Here is a 23,658-nt window from a genome sequence, read left to right as displayed (position 1 = left end):
AAACTCTGCAGAAAAAAGAGGAAGCTCATTACTCACTCACATTGGTGTCATGATGAATGTGTCATTTTCTAGCAAAGAAACATATTTTCCATGCATGCCCATACTGGGCCGAGAGAAGTTGATTTGAGGTAACATCATGCGTCAGTGTCAGTGGGAGCTGCGGAGAGAGAAGGGGAGGCCAAAGAGCAAGCGAGTAAGAGGAAGTTAGTCATTTTCCACCACCAGAGAATCTCGCACACCTTCAGAGGACTGTCAGGGCAAACATGCAAGAAGGTAACTCATTTTATAAGTAACAACTCAACTATATCATTATTTTTATTTTCTAGTTGAATTTACATGGCTGAATGGTAGACGGAGCTGTTATCATGTTAATCAGTGCCATCATTTCTCACCTCCTTTCAGTAAAATGCTGAGTCCATCCAGGCCAGGCCGAAAGATGTGCAGTGATGAGGACAGTTCTGGATGTGACACGGGGTCGGAGGTCAGCTCTGAACCCCAGACAGACCGCTTTGGCTTCATCGTGTCCAATGGATCTGAAGCCTGGTGAGCAGTTCCTCCTTTGTGCTTGTGTGAAGGCACAGTTCTATCAATTGTCAGTGTTTGAATGTTATTTAAGTCGGATTGGTTTGTGTTTTTAGAACTGATTCTATTGTCAGATTTCTTCTGTTGCGGGACGGAAATCTCCGTCAACTACACAAAAAAAAAAGCGTGAAGACAAGCCACACAAGCTATTGACTAAAAGGCAACACGCCTAAAAGGGAATGTAGTTGAAATATGCATGACGTGACAAGTAAATGAAAGGTCAACTAGGCCGGTGTGTGAACGCACAGTTAAACGATGATTGCAGAAATGCCTACTTTGCCTTCACGCTTTCCTCACTCGTTCCACCTTCACCTGTTGCCATGGAGCCTGCACACCGCTGCCGTGTGGTTTTCCTGTTTCCTGCTGCTTGAGCGCCACCAATCTAAACTGACAATTGTACGCATGCCGCGCACACTTCTTCAGGGCCTACCTTGTGGGTAGTGTGCACTCTCCTCATTTAACCATTTGAAGAGATCTCTAATTAAATCCATACTGCTAAAATTTACAATCACAACACAAAAAGAAAGTGTGTAACAATATGAAGAGTGAGTCGCAGGTGGGTGGAATAAAATTCCAGGTCGTCCCTCGCAACATCGCGGTTTAATGCGGCCTGTTATTGGTCAAAAAGTATGCATATTTAAGCAAATGTTACATTTTTTTTGTCTAAATGAAGCATTTTCAAGCATAAAAATGGTTAAATGAACTAAAATACAAATATAAGAAGACGATTTAAAATTGTAATATATCGTATTCTACACTGGTCACTTGGTGTCAGTAGTGTCACTGTAATGTTCGGTGAGACACACAACAATAACAGAACAATAATAATAACGATCCTAATAATGACACGGGCCACTGTTGCGGCCGTAACACACTCAACTCTGAACCCCCGGCATCATTCCCTGTCCCCCACACTATACAGCAATAAAATGAATTACATTTCAGGCTATTTCTGAGGAAAATTGCATTTTTTTTATTGATTTGATTTGTCAGCAGGACTGTGGGCCCACGACCTCAACTGGTCAGACAGAGGGAAGCCAAGTGGATCAATGTCATGGACCAATGGGAAAGCATCTTGTTAAAAAAGAACAACATGGTATGCCCGCCTACCTATCTACCCATCTATCTATCATCTATCTGTCTCAGTTGGCCAGTGTGTTGATGGCAGGTCAAAGTTCAGTGTCAGAAAGGCATCCCATCCTCACTCCGAGCAAAGTGCTGGCCTCGGCTGTGTGGCGCCGTCACCAGGATTAACAACAGCAAACACCTCTTCCAGGTAAAAAAAACCTCAGACACAACGGACAGATGCAACAATACAAAACACATATTACTCATCTCACTCACCCCCCACCCCGTGCCAGTCTCTGGACTCAAAGGTCGCTCCGCAGCAGTGGGTGGCCGTCATTGAGAGAGATCTGGACCGACAGTTTCCTTTCCACGAGATGTTCCTCTCCAAGGAGGGACACGGGTACGCTGCATTCAAACACTATTTGTCATATTTGATGTTGCCATTTGCCTTTTACGTTAAAGGCAGATTTATCGGAACCCAGTCCTGTTGTGCGTGTCTAGGCAGCAAGGATTGTTCCGGGTGTTGAAAGCCTACACTCAGTACAAACCCGAGGAAGGGTACTGCCAGGCTCAAGGACCAGTGGCTGCAGTCCTCTTGATGAACATGCCAGCTGAGGTACTGAGAATTATTCTCTACTTAACTCTTAAGGCAGGGGTGTCCAAACTTTTTCCACTGAGGGCCACATAGTGAAAAATGAAAGGATGCAAGGGCCACATTGATATTTTGTAAAGATAAGCGAAGAAGTTATATACAGTACATTCATTCAACAGTCAAAATGGTTTGCAAATTAAAAGGGAACGGGTTTTAATGTCGTCTTGTGGATGCTGACCTGTGACAGGAGGCCTTCTGGTGTCTGGTGCAAATTAGTGAGCTCTACCTACCAGGATACTACAGCCCTCTGCTGGTGAGGCTACACAAGTTAACACACAGTATACAGCATGTCAGTGAACACCTCATCATAATAGTGGTGACACCTTCATGAATGCTGGGACTGTTCATCCTGAGCTGCATGTGTCACCAAGGAAGGAGTCTTGTTCGATGCAACGATGCTGACCTGGGTTTTGAAAAGAGCTTGCCCCCCCGCATACAAACACCTGCAGCAGCACGGGGTGGAGCCCCTGATGTTCGCCACAGACTGGCTGATGTGTTTGTTCACACGCCACCTGCCCTTCAACACCCTGCTACGAGTGTGGGACCTGTTTTTCTGCAATGGTAAATCCCTCGCTTACACCCATGAGATCCCAAACAACCACCACTTAAATAACACCCAAGATAATGCATAACAATATTGTGAATTGTACTTTATTTGCATACTGAGAGCTGTTTCCAGGGACAGCACCTCTCAGTTTGATGCAGTAGGAAACCACAACAATAACCAACATAGTTATCCGTGTCATGTATAAGGGGTGCGGGTGCTGCTGCAGGTGGCAGTGGTGCTGGTGCGGAGGGTGCTGGGTCGGGCCGAGCAAAGAAAGCGGTGCCAGGGTCAGATGGAGACTCTGCAGAGGCTGAGAGATGTCAGGTGTGAGGTCCAAGAAGTGGAGGACGACTTCATCGCAGAGGTAAGAACAACACGATCTCAACTGGCTGACAACTTTTAAGACATTCGCGGCTGTGTTTTTCTAGCACTAGTGTGTGAGTGACAGAGGAAAAGCTCTGACTTGCTTTGGCGCCACCTGTTGGTTTGCATGTATCTCATGTAGCAAATCTCGCCAAATATACGACCAAATGTCTTATATTTGGGTCAATTATACACTCCTTGTCAAAATTTTAAGGCCTGTTGAAAAATTGCAATAATTTAAAATGTTTTCACTGTTGGACCTTAAGGAGGTTCTAAGTAGAAATTCAAAATGCGAAAAGAAGAAATGGGAGAGAGACAACAACTTTTTTTGAGTAAGCAATTTATTGAAAACAAGCTTTGAAGTCAAATGAGCTGATTATAAGTTTAAGACCACAGCCTTTAAAAGCCAAAAACTTGGCAAACATGTGGACTCAATGTCATTTTCTGTGAGGTATTCACACGGTCATGATCTCTTGATGGCAAAGGCAAAAAGACTTTCTCTCTTTGAATGCGGTGGGATTGTTGAGCTGCAGCGCGCCATTGCTGCTGAGGTTGGACGCGGTAGGACAGTCATTTGAAACTTCTTCAAACATCCTGAGGGTTATAGAACAAAAAAGTCAAGTGTTAGACTAAAAAGAAATTCACCAGCCCTGAGCCGGAGGATCCGTCAAGACACGGGACCATCCTCGGCCCAAAGGAAGGTTGTTACTGGCGCCGAGTGCAGTCCAATAACCATCAGACGCCATCTTTGAGAGAAGGGTTTTAAGAGAAAAAAAAAGGGTCTTCAAAAGGCCTCGTCTCCTTCAACGCCACAAAATTGCCCGTTTGGAATTGCCTGTGAGCACCAAACATGGGACATTGAAAGGTGGAAAAAAAGTTTTATTCTCTGATGAGGAAAAAATGTAACCTTGACGGTCCTGATGGCTTCCAACGTTACTGGCATGGCAAGGAGATCCCACCTGAGATGTTTTCCACACGGCACAGTGGAGGGGACGCCCTCATGATCCTTCAATGGAACAATGGAGTTTCAGGTTGTGCAGGGGCGTCAAACAAGAACAGAGCAGCACATTACTGAGTCTTTTTTTTTCCTATTGTATTTCTATTTTTATTTTAGTTGTTCTATTAGCTATGGTCTTAAACTTTTGATCAGCTGATGATCAGCCTATTTCACTTTATTGCTTATTTGCAATAAATTGCTTACTCAAAAATGTTTTTGTCTCACTCCCATTTTGAAGCTCTACTTAGAAGCTCCTTAAGAGCCAACAGTGCAAAATGTAAATTCTTGCCATTTTTCAACTGGTCTTAACATTTTAATCAGGAGTGTACGCTGCAGTGACTGACAGGGAGTATGTTTGCCATGAAACAGTAACCACATGTTCAACCTCCGGTTTCAGGTGTGTGCTATCCCACTATCAGCCAGCGATCTGGAGAGACACACGGAGAAGGAGCTGGCAAAGTGGAGAAAAGACAGACCCTCGTCCACCTTTGACCCCAGAGGTCGCTGCCAGGGTTACCGTATGGCATGGGCGAGGGCTCAAGACAACCAGGAGGACCTGGAAAAGAAAGAGAGAGAGACGGGGAATCTGTCTGTGCCCCTCACCCGCTCGGCTTCCAGCCTGTCGCTGTCTTCCTCCAGGTGGAGGAAAGGCGGGAACGTCTGGGAAAGAGTTCCGAGGCATCTCTCAAAGGACTGGAGGAGCTGCAACGAGTTGAGCTTTAAGGATACAGGTGGCATTAACCCACAAAGAGGCATGGCAAAGAGAGAAATGACACAAACTGAAGCGATGAAAAACGTGGAAAAGATGCAGAAAAGAAAGACAGACTTGGAGCAGGACAACTCCAAAGAAGCTGCCAAAAGCTCTCAATCCCCAACAGTAACGCATCGGCCAGATGACAGGAGCTCCTCGCAGAAGGATAAATATCACAGGACTGAGTCATCAGAAGACACCGCGGGGGGGCCCCGCCTCCAAAGAAAGGAGCAAGGTGACGCTCTGGCGCAGACCCAAGAAGACAAGGCCGGGGAACACGCAAACATCATGCAGCAACAATTGGCAGCTGATATGCAAAGTAGTGCAAAGATATGTCACACGAATACCGTTGTTGAACACGTCCATCAGGGAGGGGGTGCACAAAGCACAAGTAAAAAAAAACAAGCAAATGAGGAAATAAATCTCAACCAAGCCTGCAAGGCGACTGGGAGTCTTGCACGGAAGGAGAAAAGCGGTTACAGTAGCTGCAACAGAAGCCTTTCCGGTGACGTCTGTATCCGCAAGTCCTCCAGGTTAACACGCCGCCTCTCAAAAGATCTCTTCACCGACCCCCGTCAAGCACCTGCCAACTCTCCAAACCCGACCGTTCCTCACACTGAACCAGCTAAACATTTTAGTCTCTTCCGCAGGCAACCCAAAAATGTGGTGGGCACCGGAATACAAGTCCCTACGATCTTGATCCAGGACTTTAGTGATGAGCTAGTGGAAGAGGAGGAGAGGAGGAGGAGGAGGAGGTGGTGGCAGCCACAGGAGCAGGAAAGGAGGGATAAAGAGGAGGAGAAGAAGGAGAAAGAGGGAGAGAGGAGGAAACCGCAAACAAGGGGTAAAAGTTTTCAGGTCCAGCGAGAGACAATGAAAAGTTCTTTTTCCTATGCTGAATCTTACTTTTAACACATTCCATTTTCTTGGCATGTTTAGGAAATTCAGGTTGATTTATTCAAAGCTCCTCAGAAAAAATCTAGTGCTTTATGTTTCTTTTCAACATGATTCCTAAAAGGTCACACTGTAGCCCAACAACAATGATAATAATAATAAAAGAGGAGATGACTATTTTGCACTCACGCATGGTGGTTGCTAGGGCCGCAAGGTGGCTGAGTGGTGAGCACACAGTCACACAGGCCACACAGTCAGGAGAAGATCTGGGTTTGAATCTCCGCTGTGTGGAGTTTGCATGTTCTCCCCATGCGTGCGTGGGTTTTCTTCGGGTACTCCGGTTTCCTCCCACGTTCCAAAAAAACGTGCACGTTAGGTTCATTGGCGACTCGAAATTGTCCATAGTTATCATTGTGAGTGTGAATTATTGTTTGTCTCGATGTGCCCTGCGATTGGCTGGCGACCAGTCCAGGATGTACCCCGCCTCTCGCCCGAAGTCAGCTGGGATAGATGGTGGTTGCTATTAGCATTATTTTCTCCAAAATAAAAGTTCAGGCTTTACCACTCAAAATAACACTTGGTCTAAGGCTTTTCATCACCACTCATCAGTTTCTGTCAGTCAGTCGTCCTCACTATCACTGGCCAGCACTTCCTGGTTGCTCGTCTGTGAAGATGTAGGAAGCACTGACCCGAAGAACAAGGAACAGAACTGGGGAAGAACACAAAGGGGTTGGAATATTAGAGATAATTATACCTAACTTTCTGCGGTACGTCACCACAAGCCAAAGAAGACAACTGCAAATGATGTTTGAACGATGACTGTGGAGCCTCCAAAGGCAAACACGATCCTTTTTGTGTCGCTGGTTGACTTCCAAGTTGTTCTGATTTCAAAACAATTTTTCCCATGAAAAAATAATGCAAACTGAATTCATTTCTTCCAGGTTGTTGCCATCATAAAACCCTTAAAGGAAAACTGCACCTTTTAAAATTTATGTTGCCCCTCATCCACAATCCTTATGAGACGTGAACACACGTCTTTCTCTTTTGTGTGCCTTCTAAATATATAAAAACAGCTAAAAAAAGGCAGCTGATTAATGCACGTAATGGGACACACCTATTCCGCCTAGAAAGCCTGCTATTTAAAGGTTTTATGGTTTTATATACATTCTGTGACCATGCAGTAACAGGTACATTCATGATCACATATGACGTGTGTTCATGCCTCAAATAAGGAGTGCGGATAATGGACAAAATTCCCCAAAAAAAGAGCAGTTTTCAAAAGAGCAGTGTAAAAATATGTTAACCACTCTATAATAAAATAAAGTACAACTACTCATGGTCAGAAAATGAATACGCATTTTCAGTGTGGTTAAAAAAAAATAAAAAAAAATGTCATTCATATTTCATTCATTGTATCGCTCATATTCCAATGAATGTACTGAGCAGCCAGACCCTTTCCTCTGTAACAGTAAGTTGCATTTCTGGTTCTATGGTTATTATCACACCTTGCCTCTTTGCCATTACTGGTATCATACCTCATGCACGATGGTGATTGCAATTCAAAATGTAACTCTTGAGGCAGATTCTTCTAGAAAAAAAAAAAAGACAAACCTTCTTATTCGGCGGCACATCTCCTTCAGCCGTTCCCTCTTCCTCCTGACTGTGCAGTCTTGGCCTGTGATTGGCTCCCTTGTGCTGTTTTGAAGTGGCGGAATGAGCTTGAGCAGGGCCAGGTGCAATGCTGGTGTCCATGGCAATGAGGTAGGAGTCCATGTCGTCGTTCATGAAGTCGTCGGGAGGAGGCGGTGGCGGGGGAGTGTGCCCTCTTGAGGAGTGGAGTTGAAAAAACACAAAATGAATGCAGACCCACCAGCCGTCCACCAAGAGGACCATGGAGGTTGTTTGAAGCAGTGCGCTTCCATGAATGAACTTGAGGTTGTGCACCGACCAAATGTGCACATTAGCACTCAGTCACGTCATCAAAGCGATCATTTTTCTCAACTTTATGCTTTCGCACATAGTATCAGCATTTGGGAGCAAATATGAGGTGAAAGAAAAAGAGGAAAAATGCAGTATAGTACGTAGTCTGTCCGTGCAGCGCGGAAGAATGTAAGCACACGCACACGACTACGGTGTGGTCAAGGACCGTTGAACAAAGTGGGACGGATCACCGCTCGCACCAAACATGCAAAAACTGTGAGATTTCTAACTCTATATTATTTTTTGAATAAAATAATGTCCCATATTGCCAAAATTTATATGCATTTACATACAAATGTACGTAGTTATTTACACATTTACTTTTTTTTTTTTTTTTTTAATCATTGAGCCTGAAAGTTTCCCTGCCCGGAGGTTGGGGACCCATGAGCTGAGAGACAAATAAAGTCGTGTTGTTGTGTCTTTTGCACACTACTTAGTTCTTATCGTTTGCAGAATTAGATCTCCACATGTATTTTAAGCATGACGTCAGAAGTCCATCTGGTGATATTTTGGAGTTTAAGGGTTTGGAGCGCGTCTGTTGGGACATTTGTAAGGTCCGAGGTCACTACTGCGGGACAAAAGGACTTGGGGTGGGGTTGAGGTCAGTGCGCTCAGGTTTTTCCACACCAAACTCATCCAGAAAAGTGCCCGTTCCCTCAAAGTTGGAAGCATACAATTGTCGGTAGTCTTAAGATAAAAAAATGAGGGGGCTCGTCCAATACTGTAGATCTGTTGAGCGTGTGCAATGTTTTTGTTTGTTACCTTCTGACGGTGGCTCGAGCATCGTCCGAAAGCGTGGCCAGCACAAAGTTCCCCTCTAGGATGCTGTCGGTTACCGAGAGCACAAGAGGGCTAAAGCAGACACAAACTCATTTAATAAAGTCAATATAAAGGCGGTGATGTGCAATGTCTTGACGTCAAGGAGCACACCTGCCCGCTTCGTCAAAGTACACAGAAATAGGGAGACTTGTCGACTCGGCAAAAAGCAGCAAACCCTGCAGGTGAGATGATGCAATTCAACTTGGTGATGGGCGGTTTCCCGCCTTTAAAAGTGTTTATTTCTCACCCGTAGCTCCTTTAGACAGAAGGTGATGCTGCTCTGAGTTTGGACGGCAAAATGGTCAAACTCCTCAGAGGCCAGACACAGTTCAGTCAGCATGGCCTTGGACTGCTCTATACAGCCAAAGGCAAACAAAAGCTTGTTCGCTTACACTTGAACTACAAATGATCAGTAAAACTGCATATAATATATATATAAAAATATATAATAAATTTTTTTGTCACCTAAATCTTCATCCACGTGGTTCCTGAGCCACATTCTTTCATCGCTGACAGAAAGAGTCACTTCCTCCAGAGAGAGAGGGAAATGCACAACTGTGTCCACAAGCAGCCTGATGAAAAGTGAAGAGGTTAGAGAAGCTAAAGACGCTTCATCTTCCAAGTTCCAGGGTCCTTTTTGTACCGTATTTGCATGCTGCAAAGGAAAACCAACCACTGTGCTGCCAAAGTGGCTCAACGTACCCGGGCTTTGTGCTCATGATGCTGCACAACAACACCTAAATTCCCCAAATAGAGTTAAACGGTACCGCAAACGTGGTTGTCAACTTACTTCGTCGAGTTCGGTTCTCGGCTTTGTGCTCGGTGCGCATTCACATGAGGGGGAGCGAGGGAAGAAAGAAGGCAGGAAATAGCTGAGCGTGTACATGCGATTACTACACTGTACCCTTAATGTTTGAATTTATGCAAGCACAACATTGTGCATATTCATTTAATTTTGACTGCTGTTTCATGGTTGAATACGGCCTATTATTGGGAAAAAATGCACATTTAAGCAAATTGTACTTATTCTTGGCCTAAATTAAGCATTTTCAAGCATAAACATATCTAAATGAACAAACTAAATGAACCAAAATACAAATACAAGGCAGAAGAAGCATTCTACTTGTGAATGTAGTATTCTACAGTGGCCACTGAGTGTCAGGAATTGTTCGGTGAGACAAGCACCAGACATGATAGTCAGAACAGGCATGCATTGCAGGTTTAAATGATCTCACAACAGGCACAATAATAATAACGATATAATAATCATAATAATAACAAAGGCTACTGTTGGGGACATAACCCACGACAAGCTAAAACTCAACTCCGAAGTGCCGACGTCACTTTCTGTCCTTCACACATCTGTACCCTGGGGAACTCATTTGTGGTTACAAACACGGAGTTTTATTTACATCTTAAATGGCTTATTTACTCTTATGATGTCTATTATATTGGGTAATACGAGTGTAAAGCCATTTAAAGCCGCCATTACAATACAATGAAGAGACAACAGCCACCGCAGGAAGTACGCTGTCCTAAAAAACAACAAAGAACTGCTAACGCGTGAGTCCATGTTATCTTACTTATGTCTAATAGTATGTCTTATTTTCTCTGATTACATCAGAGAAATGTAAAGGTGGCTGCACGGATGTTATTTCATGTCTAGAAGGCCCTAATAATAAAAAAAACGTATTGAAAAGAACATAAACAGGTTTTCCATAACTACATAAATACTACATAAATACTCCATGTATTAATATTGAATCCTACTTGGAGGAAATTCACTTATCGTGGTCGGGTCTGGAACCAATTACCTCATGGTGACCACTAGTTGGCAGTGTTGATGTGTTTTGTGACAAGTTTTTCCTTTTTGTTAGAAGAAAGAGGTGTTTTTTTCCCCCCCAGTTGATTGGTGCCTATTCCTCCAGTAAATATTATAATATAAAAAGACCAACGGGCTAAGAACTGCTTGGACATGTACCTCTGCGAACATTTTTCTAATGAACGTTTCATATTCCATTTTATTCCTGACGCTGGGCTCAAAAAGCGAGCAAATGTAGCGGATCCCATCGGACGAAAATCTGTAACTTTTAGACTTTTTAGTTCTCAGTAAATGCTGACACCGTCTCCAAATGAGTTGCACAGTGAAGAAGTGGTGCTGTCATCACAGGTTTTAAGATGAAACTCTGGACACAACCTGGTCGGGACCGGGTCATGAGCCCAGTCTAAATGACCACGGTCATCTAGCTGTGTTAAAAGAGAGCCACCTTTATAGTACAGCCAAGCCTGACCACGCTAACCCACCACACTCACGTCACAAAAGTACATACCTGGGATTGGCTCGAAGTATGTTGGCACAGCTGTCCTTATCAAACACGGCCTGTAAGCTTTCACTGTCCTGGAAAGAGAGGTTGTGCGTCTTCAAGAGGCCTGTGGACAACAAAACAGTACCACGTTGAAATATACGGAGGATGGGTTTACTTTCTTTTTTTTTTAGGGAAAAAAAAGACATCAAACAAAAGAAAAGGAGGCTAGGCTGCCATACCGTGTTTGCAATGCAGCGTGAAGGTGAGGCGGTCCTTTTGCTCGTCCAGCTCAATATGACACTTTTCTACGGTCTTCTCCAAAGATGCTAGAGACCTGAAGACTGCTTGCACACTCTGGATGTTGACGTATGAACACACACGTTAACTCAGTTCAGTTCGGAATGTGAATTAAGAATTATGTACATGGTGCCAGTTTGGGCAAACATGCAACGCCCAAACACAAAATCCAAAAGCAAAAACACCATCAAACAAATGCAATGGGAAAATGCTGCGATCGCATGAATGCTGCAAGATCAAAAACAATTGCAAAAGAAAAATGAAAATACCGAAAACACACACACGCAAACCCGAAAAACAACTGCGTGAGGGAAAATGGAAGTTGCCTGGCTGCCAGGGGAGCCACACCCAACATTAGCTACGCACATGGGTTGTGATTATACCGTAAAACATTACAGGCAAGTGTTTAACAAAGAAATGTAAGTGTGACATTCTGCCTCTTCAAAAGTCAGCCCAGTTATGCCATCAAAGAGTAATATCCCTCGGGTCCGACTCCCCTGGTGGGCTGGCAAATTTAATTTGTGTTGTGTGAGAATTTCTCTCATGGTGGTTATGGTTCAGGATCATTTCTGTGTCTGGAGCGTTTGGCCCTTGTGTGTGTTTCACTTCTCTCGGTCAGTGTACCTGAACCATGTCTCGAAGCGACTACAAAATGGAGTGCACTACACAGTACCAACTTTCACACTTTTGTGTGCAGCAGTTCAGGCGTGGGAGTTTTTTGTTGTCCCAAATTCCATTTTATTTTTTCCCAAATCCGTCTCATCCCCATTAATTTTTTACAATTCCGTTTTTTTACCTTTTCCACTCATTTTACCAGCATAGAGTGTGTGCTATTTGGGTTACTGAATAAAATGCAAAAATCCTTACATTTATAGATGCAATTTTGTCCAATAAATGAGAAATGGACGTAGCTTGGCTAGCTTTTCTAATGGGATGACAGCCTCAGCACAAACTGCTGCAAAATCTTGCTTGTGATTAAGGAAGACGTCGTCACAGATGTAATTCCGATCACTTTATTAATGTCAGATATTTTTATGACACCCTTATTTTGTTTCCACAATTAGACACAGGTGACAAAGAGCGCTATTATTTTTGAAGGCCGGAAGTGTGTTGTGCGTGTTGAGAATGGCGACTGACGGTTGATACGAGCTGGGTGCAAGAATAAACGTGCCCCTCGTCTTTTTTCACTCGGAACCTGGACGTCATCAGTGGGCATCGTAAAACGGTCCTTACATTTAAGCGGTGAAACACAACACCCTGAAAATATACTCATCCAGCCCTGCGTTGGTACCTAAGGCTGCTTTGCTGCATCCGACACAGGGCGCCTTAGCCTGTGCAGGCTACAATGAAATCTCAAGACTATCGAGGCATTCTGGATCAACATGTGTTGCCCGGTGTCACAAAGCTTGGTCTCAGCCTGTCCTCCAACAGGACACTGGCAGAAAACACCCAGCCAAAAACACTTAAGTTTGGCTAAGGGACAAACATCTGACTATTCTGAAATGGCCTTGTGTGAGCCCTGGCTTAAGTCCAATTGAACAGCTGTGGAGAGCGCTACAACATGCAGTCTGGAGACGGCACCCATCAAACCCGAGAGTTTGCTTGTGAGCAGTGCTGTTTGCCAAAATACTTGTCGACAGGTGCAAGAGTTTCATTTACAGCTAAAGGAAGGATTCACTGATTGCTGCAACAAAATACGGGTAAATAAATCTGACTTTTTAAAAGCTCGTCTTATTTCATTTGTTAATTTCTAGTATTTTTTTCTGCATTCTCACTTTTGTCCGTTTGTAATTATTTCAGTGATATGCTTGCGGGTTGTTCCTTCTTCGGCCAAAGAGTACCTACGAGTCCATGCAGTATAATTTACACACACCTTTATTGCCATTTTGCAGCGGAAGACATTCCCACTGGGTATGGTGTACCTGCACATAAGAGAGAGAGGACACCAGGTGTGAGATTTCCAAAAGTGTCCAATGCAAATGATGCAGATGATGCTCACTCACTCACTCTCTCACACACATGTGATACCACTGATTTCAATTTCCGATTCCATACCGAATAAAATTCAGGCTGGTATCGGATACCAATACTTTGTGCAACTACACCTAACGTAAATTTAAAAGTGTATTTCAAATCAAATCATAAAATAAAGAATACAAGACATCAGAGTAATTTATCGTACACAACAGCATATCATTTCGCCTCAACAATTTAGTTCCTTTCCACTGTGTTCCTGTTAGTTACATGCATTACCTCAAATGAATGAAGTATCGATATTTTCATTTGAGAATCGATTTTAGTGTCTAAATATCTGCTATCGGGGGTATCAATAGTTCAGTATGCATCCGCACATCACGAACACACAATCTGCACCTGCTGAAGAAGAGTGGCGCAAACAGGAAGCAAGCATACGCCGACCGAGAGGAGTTGACAGACCGCAAGGCAAACTGCAACAGAGAAACAAACAACATAAGTACAAGTCTCCCTTCGTTCGTGTTCATCAAAATAAGTTTACCCCATTTTCCTGAGGTTCCACGTAGAGCTCATCGCCGATTCTGGACAGCGAGTGAATGGCTTTGGCGAATACTGTACCGTACATTCACATAATAATAATAAAGAACAATTGTAACTTTTATGTGACACACAAAGCCCAAATGATTAGAAACAAAAAGAAAGAAATGGTCCACCTTTCACGTTTCCGCCCGTCACAACGCAGTCCATTTCTGTAGCTCCTTCACGGCTAAACTAACAGCTAACTTCTAACGAGTTGTGCGACTTTAGCAAACCGGAAAAATATATACTGAGTGCCGTCGTCATAGTCTTTTTTATATATATATATATATGTATTTAACTGAGTCTATTTTATGGTTGATAGTCGTGTGGCGACTGGAAAACTCACACTGGTAGTGTTGTTTACGCTGCCACAAAACACTTCCGGACTGTGGTCCAATCGGAGAGTCGAAACGGCAAAGAAGGGCGTGGTTTAAGTACACGCATGCGTCGGTAAAACAACACGGGATTGTGGCGCACAAGAACTGAACTGTAAAAAGGCCTCACTTTAAATACTTTATTGAAAAAGAAAAGACGGAAACTATTTTTAAAATAACTGTGCACAACAGAATTAATCAGAATTCAACAACGTAACAATTTTAATTTTAATTGTTGCACAATTTCTATTAATGCACCTGAACTTAAACTTTGACCAGTTTTGCATAAAAAAATACATCTCCGCAAATAATAGTTTATCGAGTAACTACCTAAGTGGACTTCACTCCAATGTTGCTATTTTTCTTTAGTTGTATCCACAAATTCAGAAAATTGTGTGATATATTACATAACGATTTGGATTTTTTTTTAAACACGTTTGTTAACAAATTACCAGCGAGCAACTTTATTTTCAACCACTTTGTGGCCACCCTTAGTGCAAATGGTAATAGTTGTATTTGCGTCAGACATGCTGAACAAGTCATACTGATGAACATCACATATTTTTACACTTGCACAAGTCAACATGTCCAAAAAAGGAGTAGGAAGAAGCAGAGCTTGTTTAATTATTGCCCTACCCTTGCAGTAGAAAATAATCTGGAGGAAAAACTATTAAAAAGCCCCAAGGACTTTCAATTATTAAGCGTTAGACGCACGTTGAGTCTTCATTTTCAGTTGTAAATGGCATAACAAGACTCGCTGTCCTGGAATGGAAAAAAACAACAACTGACAATCAACCCCATCTTTTGCTGTTTATTATACTTCTGGTTCTTTGAAGCACCAGTACCTTCAATTCACTTGCCCTTACTGGTTATTTATTACATTCCCAAGGCAAAGAAGCAGCAGCTGCTCTCCCAGATGCTTTGTCCACCACTCAAGTGGAACCAAGGATACAAATAAAAGTGAATTAAAGCGGTTTGGCAGAGAGAGAGAGAGAGAGATTGAGAGCTAGAGAGTTGCTGTCACTGCACAATTATCTCACCTCACTGGTCTTTCTCGTCCGTCTGCTTCAGTGTTCCACATCTCTGGAACGTTGCTGTGCGCTGTCTCTCCACCCATCACTGGTGACATAAATGTCTGCTCGAGTAGACTTTGTGGACATATTTTGGACATTTTGAAGGGCAAGAAGTAGTGAGGGGATCTTGGGAAGCTGGTCCGTGGCTGTGAGGATTATGCCGGAGTGTGTGCCGGGTGGCAGCAAGGCATGTTTGAGAAGAAGCTTGGGGAATGTGGAATTACTATCCTAGCATCGGAAGGGAGGCTACTCTTCTTGGGTGAGAGCATGGGAACTAACTGGAACATGCCCAAAGAGGATGACACTTCATGTTTCTTTTCATTAGCAGATGTCAAATTAATGGCAGACGTGATTCACGCAAACGTTTCTGATGCTGTGACATCAGCTCTCAATAATATACCGTAAAGGACCGTGTTGTGTCAAGCCTCACGTTTGCTTCTCAATGTCTCAGTCAAGCAATCCACTGGACAGTCAGGCCTTGCTGCAGTCCATGCTGGAGCGACTCAAGCTCCAGCATGGGAGAGAGAGGCAGACGGGCCCCACATGGGGGACAGGTGCAGCGGGACCCATCCAAAACCATCAGAGAATAAGCGACAGCATTACAAACGGGTATGAATTTGATGTCCCTGCAGAAAGATTTGGTGTGCCGTCTGTGGATAGTAATTACAGCCACAAAGACGGAGAGAGACTGCAGTCGGTTGGTGGCTTTCAACAGTACAGAGGTCACTTTCCCCTCCCATTCCAGAAAGACAACATCAGCGTAAACATGGTGGAGAACACTACCCTGCCTCGGATCTTTAATGCTTCATCAGGACTACCCCAGAGGCCTGATGGTGGGGCACAGTGGGACAACATAAATGGACATAAAGACGTAACCACTGGACAGGACCAGGGGTTTAAAGGCAACACTTATGACTGGTCATGGGGGAGCACAGCTTTTACCACGGACAGTCAAGAGAATAAAGGCTTTCACGCTGGAAATGGACTGTATGGGAGTTTGTCTAAATGGAGAGACACGGATATCATGCCCAATAAAGGGGGCATTGCGATGGCGAGACAGAAACAACGATCATCTGAAAGCAAAGCGAGGCGATGGACTGAGAAAATCAAGGAGAGATGGAAGGAGAGGCCTGGCAGCAAGAAGGGAAAGGGAGAGTTCAAAGACAGGATGGATGAACAAGTGAGTTTTACTAACTGTGCTATAAAGAGCTACTTCAGTGCACTAAATCTTCTATGTCATTCCAAGAGTTCAACGCTAAACCACCTGATCATCACATCAAATCAGGACGCAGGAGAGAGCCTCTCATGGCGAGACAGCAGTGAAAGCCCGTTTACGCAATCGGAGGACGACACGATTGACGCATTTATCAGGTAATCAGCAATAATCAAAATGAGCAGAGACTATGAGGAGTCTGCAGAACACAAGAAGCGATCCGCATTCAAAACCCTAAAGAAAAAGGAGTCAAATATGTACGATGTTTCCAAACGGTCGCTGGCCTATTTCTTCTGATTGCTGTGTCTGATGTGCATCACGCCCTCGTCACTGACAGACACTGTCAACAAGCTTACAGTATGGTGACTTTATGAGGATAGAAGGATACTTATCTATGCTTAGGAGCAGGTCCGACAGTACAGTATATCACAAAAGTGAGTATATGCACTTCAACAGCTATTTGTATTATAGCTGGGTGTCCAAAGTACGGCCCGGGGGCCTTTTGTGGCCCACGGCTGTGATTTTATCGGCCCGGTGCACAGTCTAAAAATGTAATTTAACAAGGAAACTTTGAAAAAAACAACAACAACAGCAGCAAAAATTGCAAAATCAATCAAAAGTTAAGAGTTGTAATCTAGCAAGGAAAAAAAATCATAATTTCTCAAGAATAAAGTAATAGTATGAGGAAAAATGATGTTGAAATATGATTTTTTTTTAAGTCAAAAACAATTGGAAACTTAGGTATTTATAACATGAGAATAAAGTCAAAATATCAGCAGAAAAAAGTTGAAATATTTGGAAAATTGTACAAAAAAAAATCAAAGGCAGAAATTTTACCAGAGTAAAGTCAAAATATTAAAAGGAAAAAATCTATTTCTAATTTGAAACAAGTTGCAATTTTATGAGAATAAACTTGTAAAATGAGGAAAAAAATTCAGTAACAATGTTTAAATAAAGAAAAAATACATTATTTTTTAAAAAGATATAACATTATAATTGCGAGAAGAAAATTTACAAGAGGAAAGCTGAAATGAAATAGTTGGAAAATTTTATGAAATGGAAAAAAACAGCTGTAATTTTAAGGGAATAAAGTCAAAATATTAGCCATATTCGAATGAAGAACAAAAGTGCCAATTTTACATGAATTCACTTGTATTATTATAGAAAAAAAACGTCCTTTTTAGTAGCATTTCACCTATATTACAGATATATTACAAAGAAATGCAGTTTTTTCATGAGCAACATTTAGCTTCTTAGCATATCCCAATGTGTTGGTTTACAAAATATCAAAGTGGCCCTTGCATCCTTTCATTTGTCAGTATGTGGCCCTCGCTGGAAAAAGTTTGGACACCCCTGTATTATACCCTGTATTATAGTATATCTTCTCAAGGGACAATATTATACAAATGAAACTTGGATATAACTTCGATTAGTCAGTGTAAAGCTTGTATAGTAGTACAGATGTACAATCCACTAAAAAAGGACTCAACAACCGGTGCATTTGGGACCTGGGCCTTCAGTGGGTGGGCAAGACACCAGTACGAAAATGATAGTGAATATGCACCACAGCAGGGTTATGAACCACGCTCACCCGTATAGAGTAACATCCTCGCTAGCTATGCGGCATACAGTTGTTTGGAGAGGAAGGAACTCCAACACATTAAGAAGATAGCCGCGGCCGCCTGTGAGATGGCAGCGACGACAGTATTTTACCAATATAAGTCCCCTTATCTTCGGGTGCATGGTTACCAATACACACGACTTACAGTACATTACTGCTAATAACGTTGAGTTAGTGATGAATTTCCACGGGTACACCAGTGCTTGTAAACGTGGCGCTCAGCCAAATGTGATGAGCATAAATAGAGCGGCTCCGTGATTAAAGTTCAGACAACTCCAAACATCTCCACTACACCATCACCTGCAGCAGTTCACAATCAATATTTATCTAACAACATGACAAAAATAGAACAAGTTTGAAGTAAAATACAGCTACTTAGCAGAAATGTTCTTCAGTCAGCCATTGTGGGTGTAACGTATCGTGTAGAACAGTTTTGCTTTGATCAACCAATCAGGACAGAGGGCCTGCCTCTTTGGTCTGATCAACCAATCAGAACTGGGGACCTGCAAGTTGCCTTTGAGGCAAATTAGAAGTCAAATCAGATGTCTGATTGGCAAAAAAAAAAAAAAAAGCCCCATTGGGGAATTTGATTCTGAAGGCCCCGGGCAGGTTACACTGACATGGCAACAAACAGAAGCGGAAATCTGATTGGACAAAAAAAATGACACATACACTCCTGGAAGCTCTGCAGTCAAAAAACCAAAATGAGTGTTGGGAATAAATGAATAGGATTTAATGAAACAAATACGACAATTTAAGCTTGAAATGCAGGTCAGTGGTTCTGGTAGCAGTTAGGCCAGCAGAGAAGGCTTTGCTGGCCCTGACTGCACACCGCTGCATTATTGTCATTATTGAGATTAAAACATGACAAGATTTCTCATTCACAAAAAAAATGTCTCATGGGGACTAGCAGGCCTGTGATCAATAATAAATCAATGAATTAACCACACAATCAAGGAAAATGAAGTCAGTAATTCTGCTGGCTTCAATATATCGCCATGTGCATGCGTGTCTGTTCTCCTTACCTCTCGCCTCCAAACAGGCAGGAAGAGAGTTCCCTCTGTGCACTGCTGTCAGCAATTTGGCGTGTTTGTTCCATAGAACAACGGCATGAACAGAGTGAGCCCTTTTGTCAGTCATGCAGTCTCTTTGTCTCTGTGGGTGGAGGCGGAGCCGCTAGCATAGACACCGAGTGCAGAAGAGTGGAATATAGTAGAAATTAAATGAGTACATGGCAGGATATTGTTATATATTTTTGGTATTTATTCATTGTACTTTTCTTAAATGTAATGTCAAAATCTCGTCGCGTCTCCTTCTCGTACACCCAATCTTGTCTATCGTCTCGTCTCATGAACTGAGTGTCTCGTAACACCCCTACTGGCAACACCAGAGCTGCACAGGTTGCTACTGGAATACTCTTCCACTCCCATGCGATGACGTCACTGGTGGACCTTTCTCTCTCCTCCACCTTCCTTCCTTCTGCTTGAGGATGCTCAATTGGGTTCACGTCTGGACACACAGGATGAGCCGCACATGTTGGAATTCATGTTTGCCCTCCCAGTGCTGGCAGCACTCATGCAGCCCCAAACCATGCCGCTACCACCACCATGCTTGACTGGAGGCACGACACAAACATCTTCGTGCTCACTTGTGTCGCCAGCTATTTAGACAGCGATGGTCGTTTTCAGCATGTCCAGTATGTCTACAGAATGTCCACTATGAGGACATGTACAGAACCGTTACTGTACTGTATTTGGTTTTGAAATATGGTAGGCAGAGCGGTCGTTGAAGCTCCTTCACCTACTGTATGAACTTAGGTGATTGCCTGCACTCAATGTCAGTTTCTCCCCGTTTCAGATCAAGCGACGACTTTCAGTTCGGCTTCAGCTCCATCAATCTACTAGAGGAGATCGTCTCGGGTCAAGAGTGGGCCAAGTTTCTGAAGCCCGCCCTCTCAGCTTCCTCAGCCAATCAGAGTCCACCGGAGGAGACACTCAGCAGCCTCACAACAATGTCTAATAATGACGGCCTGGCCGCTTTTGCTCCGCACCGATCGGGAGGTTTGAACAGGCAGTGGAGCTTCAGGGGCAGCGAGTCATTGCCGGTTTATAACTTCCCTGCCGGCAGGAACGTTCCAGAATCACCGGACAGCACTGGTCACGCCGAGGTTGATCAATCAGAACCAATGGACCAAGGACAAAGGCTGAAGGAGAGTGGACCGGTACAAGCCAGAACTTCCTATGTGGAGGTAAGCTGCCAACATCAATGCATTCATTAGTCGACGCTTTTGTTTTGGCTCCCGTTTTTCACGAGCTGAACTCCAACATCTAAAACTTACTCTACGTACACAAAAGACGCATCTCTCTCAAATCTGGCTAATGTGTGTTAGTGAGCGTTCATAAGTCATGGTTCATCCACCTTCACAGACGTGGCAAACAAATCAAGATGTTGGAAACACAGCATGATTACCGCACAGGTGTGCCTTAGGCTGGCCACAATAAAAGGCCACTCCAAGATATGTGTATTTAATTTGTTCTTGTTTGCAGCGTGCAGACATTCTGGAAGACTCTCTGCCAATCAGCAGAGTCAGCAGGAAGAGACAATATCACTCAGCAGCGACGTCTCAAATGGGCTGGACACAAGGTGGACAGAGAGGTCGGAAGCCCTTTGCGTCTTCAGGCTTTGCCTACAAAATAAAAGGTGATGGATGTAGCTAATATGTGGAAATGTCTTTTATTCCAGAGGGGGTCATGTCTTCACCAAGCAGCCATGCAATGGATGACGTCCAGGAGGATCTCACCACGCCCTTCCTCAGGCCAAATGGAACCCTGGTTCCCCCCCTCACTTCTCCCTGTGCTCCTACACCGACACGAGGTGTGCTCAGACACTCAGCATTCCAGAATGTGGATTCCTCACGAGAAAGCAAAAGGGTAAGTGTCATGGATACTAGATGGTCATGACGGCATGCTCTGTAACAGTACCTTCACCTTTTGGAGGCATAGGTCCATGTCCCAAACAGGTGGCCCATTCCCATCACCCTTTCCAAGATCTAGGGGTCCGTCACCAATAACAATCCCACTTCTGACACCATTTGTTACTGAATCCCTGAACAAAAGTTTCCCAATTTTTCATGGTCTACTGCACATGGGGTACCTGAACTTCCGACTGGGCACATGACAGATAGCCTTTACAACTAACCCTCCCACTTCTGACACCATTCGTCACTGACCTCTGGGAAGTAGTTTTCTCAACCTGGATATGAATCAGGGCGTATGGGGATTGAAAAAAAACTATGCGGACTACGACATGGTAGTCATGTTGCGCACAGGTTACCTGTCTGGGTTTCAGAGACGCTGGGAACACCACCAATGGTCTTAGGACTAAAAATCCCACTTCTGACACCATTGGTCACAGAACTCTGAGAAACATGTGCAGCGGCATCTACATTTACAGTTGTGTTTCTCCCCATATTATTCAGGATCCGCCTTCAATGTGTTGCTGTCATGTACGTGACAGACAGCAGAACTAATTTCATATACCGTACCTCTTTCTTGGCCATGTCTTTGGATCAGAGGCGAGTCGAGCCCAACCGGAGGGTTCATTTTGCAGAGAAGGTGGAGGAGATACCGCCAGTCCAACTGGATCCGGAGGCTACTGATTCCGAGGAGGACTACGGCACAGAGGCAGGCTCCGTCACAGAGGAGGACGACTACGAGGCGTCAGAGGAAATGAAGGAGGTGCCCGCGCGCCGACCTGCTCTTCCTGCTTGGATACTGGCCCTGAAGAGGAAGAACACAGGCAGGAAACGCAGATAGTCACTGCGCTAATGAAATCTGTCTTTTGTATGTTTATTTATATATGCAATACGTACTGTATATACAATATATAATATATACTGTATTACCTTACAGCAGTGCACACAGATGTTAATATTGAATTATCCACATGGACGTTTAGTGTTGGCATCAGCTACTAAATCAGTGTTCACTCTGGATTCGGACCCATTTACCCATCAGCAAATCGAATGGCCTAACTGTGCCAACCCTCCAGAACCGTGAATGGGTCAGAGCAGAACCTCAGAGGAGATTTGGGGATGGCAGATCATGTTAAGAATGAGCAACGGAAGGTGTTTTCTAACAGTGAAAATGAAAATACTGTTTCCTATAATGAAGTGTCGGAATGAATTAAAAGTATTTTTTTTACACTGACTTTTGAGTTAGAGCGGTTTAACTGCTTTTTTTCTCTCAGCTGCCTATGCTACCATTTGTACAGCGACACCTGCTTATGTATTAAAAATGAACAGCAGAATTGGCAAAATAGCCGACATTTTTGTCTTATTTCATTAAAACACTTGGAAATTTCACCGAAAATGACGCACATGTTCAGACATTTTTTTAGTTGCTCAAAATATTTAATCATTGTTCATACGTAAATAGAACTGCAAAGTATTTGTGATGTACTGTACTATTCAAATAAACATTGGAAATATTATCATTTTAGATAAAAAGAATTAATTGTATAAAAATATAGAAATATTAATAGAAAAAAATATTGATTTTAATAGTACATTGTGTATATTTAACTATATAATTGTAACTAATTATACTGATTATAACTAAATAATTTGTCAATAACTGCGTCACCGTTAACACTACCAAGTTTAGAATGGGCAGAACAAAAGGTTATCTTTAAATAAACATAAATCCATTATGTGCGCCATCAAACAATACAGAAAAAAACTCAAAATAAACAATAAACATCACGATAACCTAGCATAGCACCGGTGATCACATGACGCACTCACGTGATGCCACCATAGCACCTCCTTGGCAACAGATTTGTGCAAATTTTCCATACAAAGTCTTTGGTCTTGTTTCTCAGGAGCAGCAGGCTCGCCAAGCCTCGCCAGTGCAGACTTTGGCATATTTTGGGACAAAACCAAAACCCAATAAAAAAATCAAAAATCAAACCGTCATGCCAGCATCAGAGTGATATTTTGAGCCACACCTCACAACGCAGGAACAAAATCGTGCGGCACGCCTGTCAGGTCTGATCAATTCCGATATGATTACCTGTTGGCGCTGATTGGCTGGGAGACATCACATGGTCCTATTGCTTTACAGTACATGTGAAACACAGCCTGTTTATTGATATTAATATTAATATCAATATTAATATCGCATTCAAGAGGAAGCACTGAAGGAGTTTGAGTACTTTATTGCACGGCCATTTCCATTACATGCATGATATCGATTGTTGTGATCAAATTAGTGCATTAAACCTTGTGGCTAACTGCTGTCAATTCCTCTGGGGCCTGCCTTCACAGTCACTATCTACGCTAAAGCACCATCAGGGCCATAAGGAGGCTCTTATGCTGATCTAATAGTGACGCGCTGAAAGGGTTTCAATGCTCAGTGTGTGTTTAGCAAAGATAATCGCATTATGATCTCAAATGAAACTGTGGATGTGAGAAATAAACAGAAATCCAATCCATGATGAGGCTATTATGCACTGTGTCAACCAAGGAGGAAACTCTTAGTCCATTAGCGCATCACTGACCAGGGGAAG

General features: G+C 43.2%; 3 protein-coding genes across 4 annotated transcripts; 2 read left to right on the top strand and 1 right to left on the bottom strand.

Annotated features, from left to right (window-relative positions):
• Positions 1-25: 25 nt before the first annotated feature.
• tbc1d10c (TBC1 domain family, member 10C) lies at positions 26-7,178 on the top strand. 2 transcript variants are annotated; one of them, XM_054792294.1, is made up of 10 exons: positions 26-273; positions 403-543; positions 1,579-1,678; positions 1,751-1,858; positions 1,944-2,050; positions 2,152-2,266; positions 2,490-2,555; positions 2,674-2,863; positions 3,056-3,213; positions 4,607-7,178. In XM_054792294.1, exons 2-10 carry the CDS (start codon positions 407-409, stop codon positions 5,870-5,872), a joined length of 2,247 nt encoding a protein of 748 aa, XP_054648269.1. In that variant the 5' UTR covers positions 26-273; positions 403-406; the 3' UTR covers positions 5,873-7,178. The 2 variants fall into 2 exon arrangements, with proteins under 2 accessions (XP_054648269.1, XP_054648267.1); XM_054792292.1 differs by having other exon boundaries at positions 1,576-1,678.
• On the bottom strand, positions 1,532-14,200 carry rad9a (RAD9 checkpoint clamp component A). Its single transcript, XM_054792295.1, has 12 exons — positions 13,944-14,200; positions 13,772-13,842; positions 13,630-13,703; positions 13,130-13,178; positions 11,199-11,313; positions 10,984-11,083; positions 9,119-9,225; positions 8,901-9,007; positions 8,765-8,829; positions 8,597-8,686; positions 7,466-7,679; positions 1,532-6,563 (listed from the first exon to the last, which is right to left on the bottom strand). Exons 1-12 carry the CDS (start codon positions 13,975-13,977, stop codon positions 6,474-6,476), a joined length of 1,116 nt encoding a protein of 371 aa, XP_054648270.1. The 5' UTR covers positions 13,978-14,200; the 3' UTR covers positions 1,532-6,473.
• A 1,042-nt stretch (positions 14,201-15,242) lies between these two features.
• zgc:113229 (uncharacterized protein LOC550612 homolog) lies at positions 15,243-23,584 on the top strand. Its single transcript, XM_054793118.1, has 6 exons — positions 15,243-16,436; positions 16,503-16,627; positions 19,948-20,338; positions 20,637-20,745; positions 20,833-21,020; positions 21,663-23,584. Exons 1-6 carry the CDS (start codon positions 15,699-15,701, stop codon positions 21,903-21,905), a joined length of 1,794 nt encoding a protein of 597 aa, XP_054649093.1. The 5' UTR covers positions 15,243-15,698; the 3' UTR covers positions 21,906-23,584.
• The last annotated feature ends 74 nt before the right edge of the window (positions 23,585-23,658 follow it).

The sequence above is a fragment of the Dunckerocampus dactyliophorus genome, chromosome 11, assembly GCF_027744805.1.
Source record: "Dunckerocampus dactyliophorus isolate RoL2022-P2 chromosome 11, RoL_Ddac_1.1, whole genome shotgun sequence".
NCBI classification, from domain to species: domain Eukaryota; kingdom Metazoa; phylum Chordata; class Actinopteri; order Syngnathiformes; family Syngnathidae; genus Dunckerocampus; species Dunckerocampus dactyliophorus.
This window is presented reverse-complemented; position numbering and strand designations above follow the sequence as displayed.

Coding starts and splice junctions, on each gene's coding strand:
- rad9a (XM_054792295.1), bottom strand. CDS start 13,977: ATGGACTGCGTTGTGACGGGCGGAAACGTGAAAG. Junction 11,314..13,129: donor GCTGCAAAATGGCAATAAAG/GTGTGTGTAAAT, acceptor GTCAACATCCAG/AGTGTGCAAGCAGTCTTCAG. Junction 9,008..9,118: donor CCACGTGGATGAAGATTTAG/GTGACAAAAAAA, acceptor TTGGCTGTATAG/AGCAGTCCAAGGCCATGCTG.
- zgc:113229 (XM_054793118.1), top strand. CDS start 15,699: ATGTCTCAGTCAAGCAATCCACTGGACAGTCAGGCCTTGCTGCAGTCC. Junction 16,437..16,502: donor AAGACAGGATGGATGAACAA/GTGAGTTTTACT, acceptor TGTCATTCCAAG/AGTTCAACGCTAAACCACCT. Junction 20,746..20,832: donor GACACAAGGTGGACAGAGAG/GTCGGAAGCCCT, acceptor CTTTTATTCCAG/AGGGGGTCATGTCTTCACCA.
- tbc1d10c (XM_054792292.1), top strand. CDS start 407: ATGCTGAGTCCATCCAGGCCAGGCCGAAAGATGTGCAGTGATGAGGAC. Junction 2,051..2,151: donor CTCTCCAAGGAGGGACACGG/GTACGCTGCATT, acceptor GTGCGTGTCTAG/GCAGCAAGGATTGTTCCGGG. Junction 2,267..2,489: donor TGATGAACATGCCAGCTGAG/GTACTGAGAATT, acceptor GACCTGTGACAG/GAGGCCTTCTGGTGTCTGGT.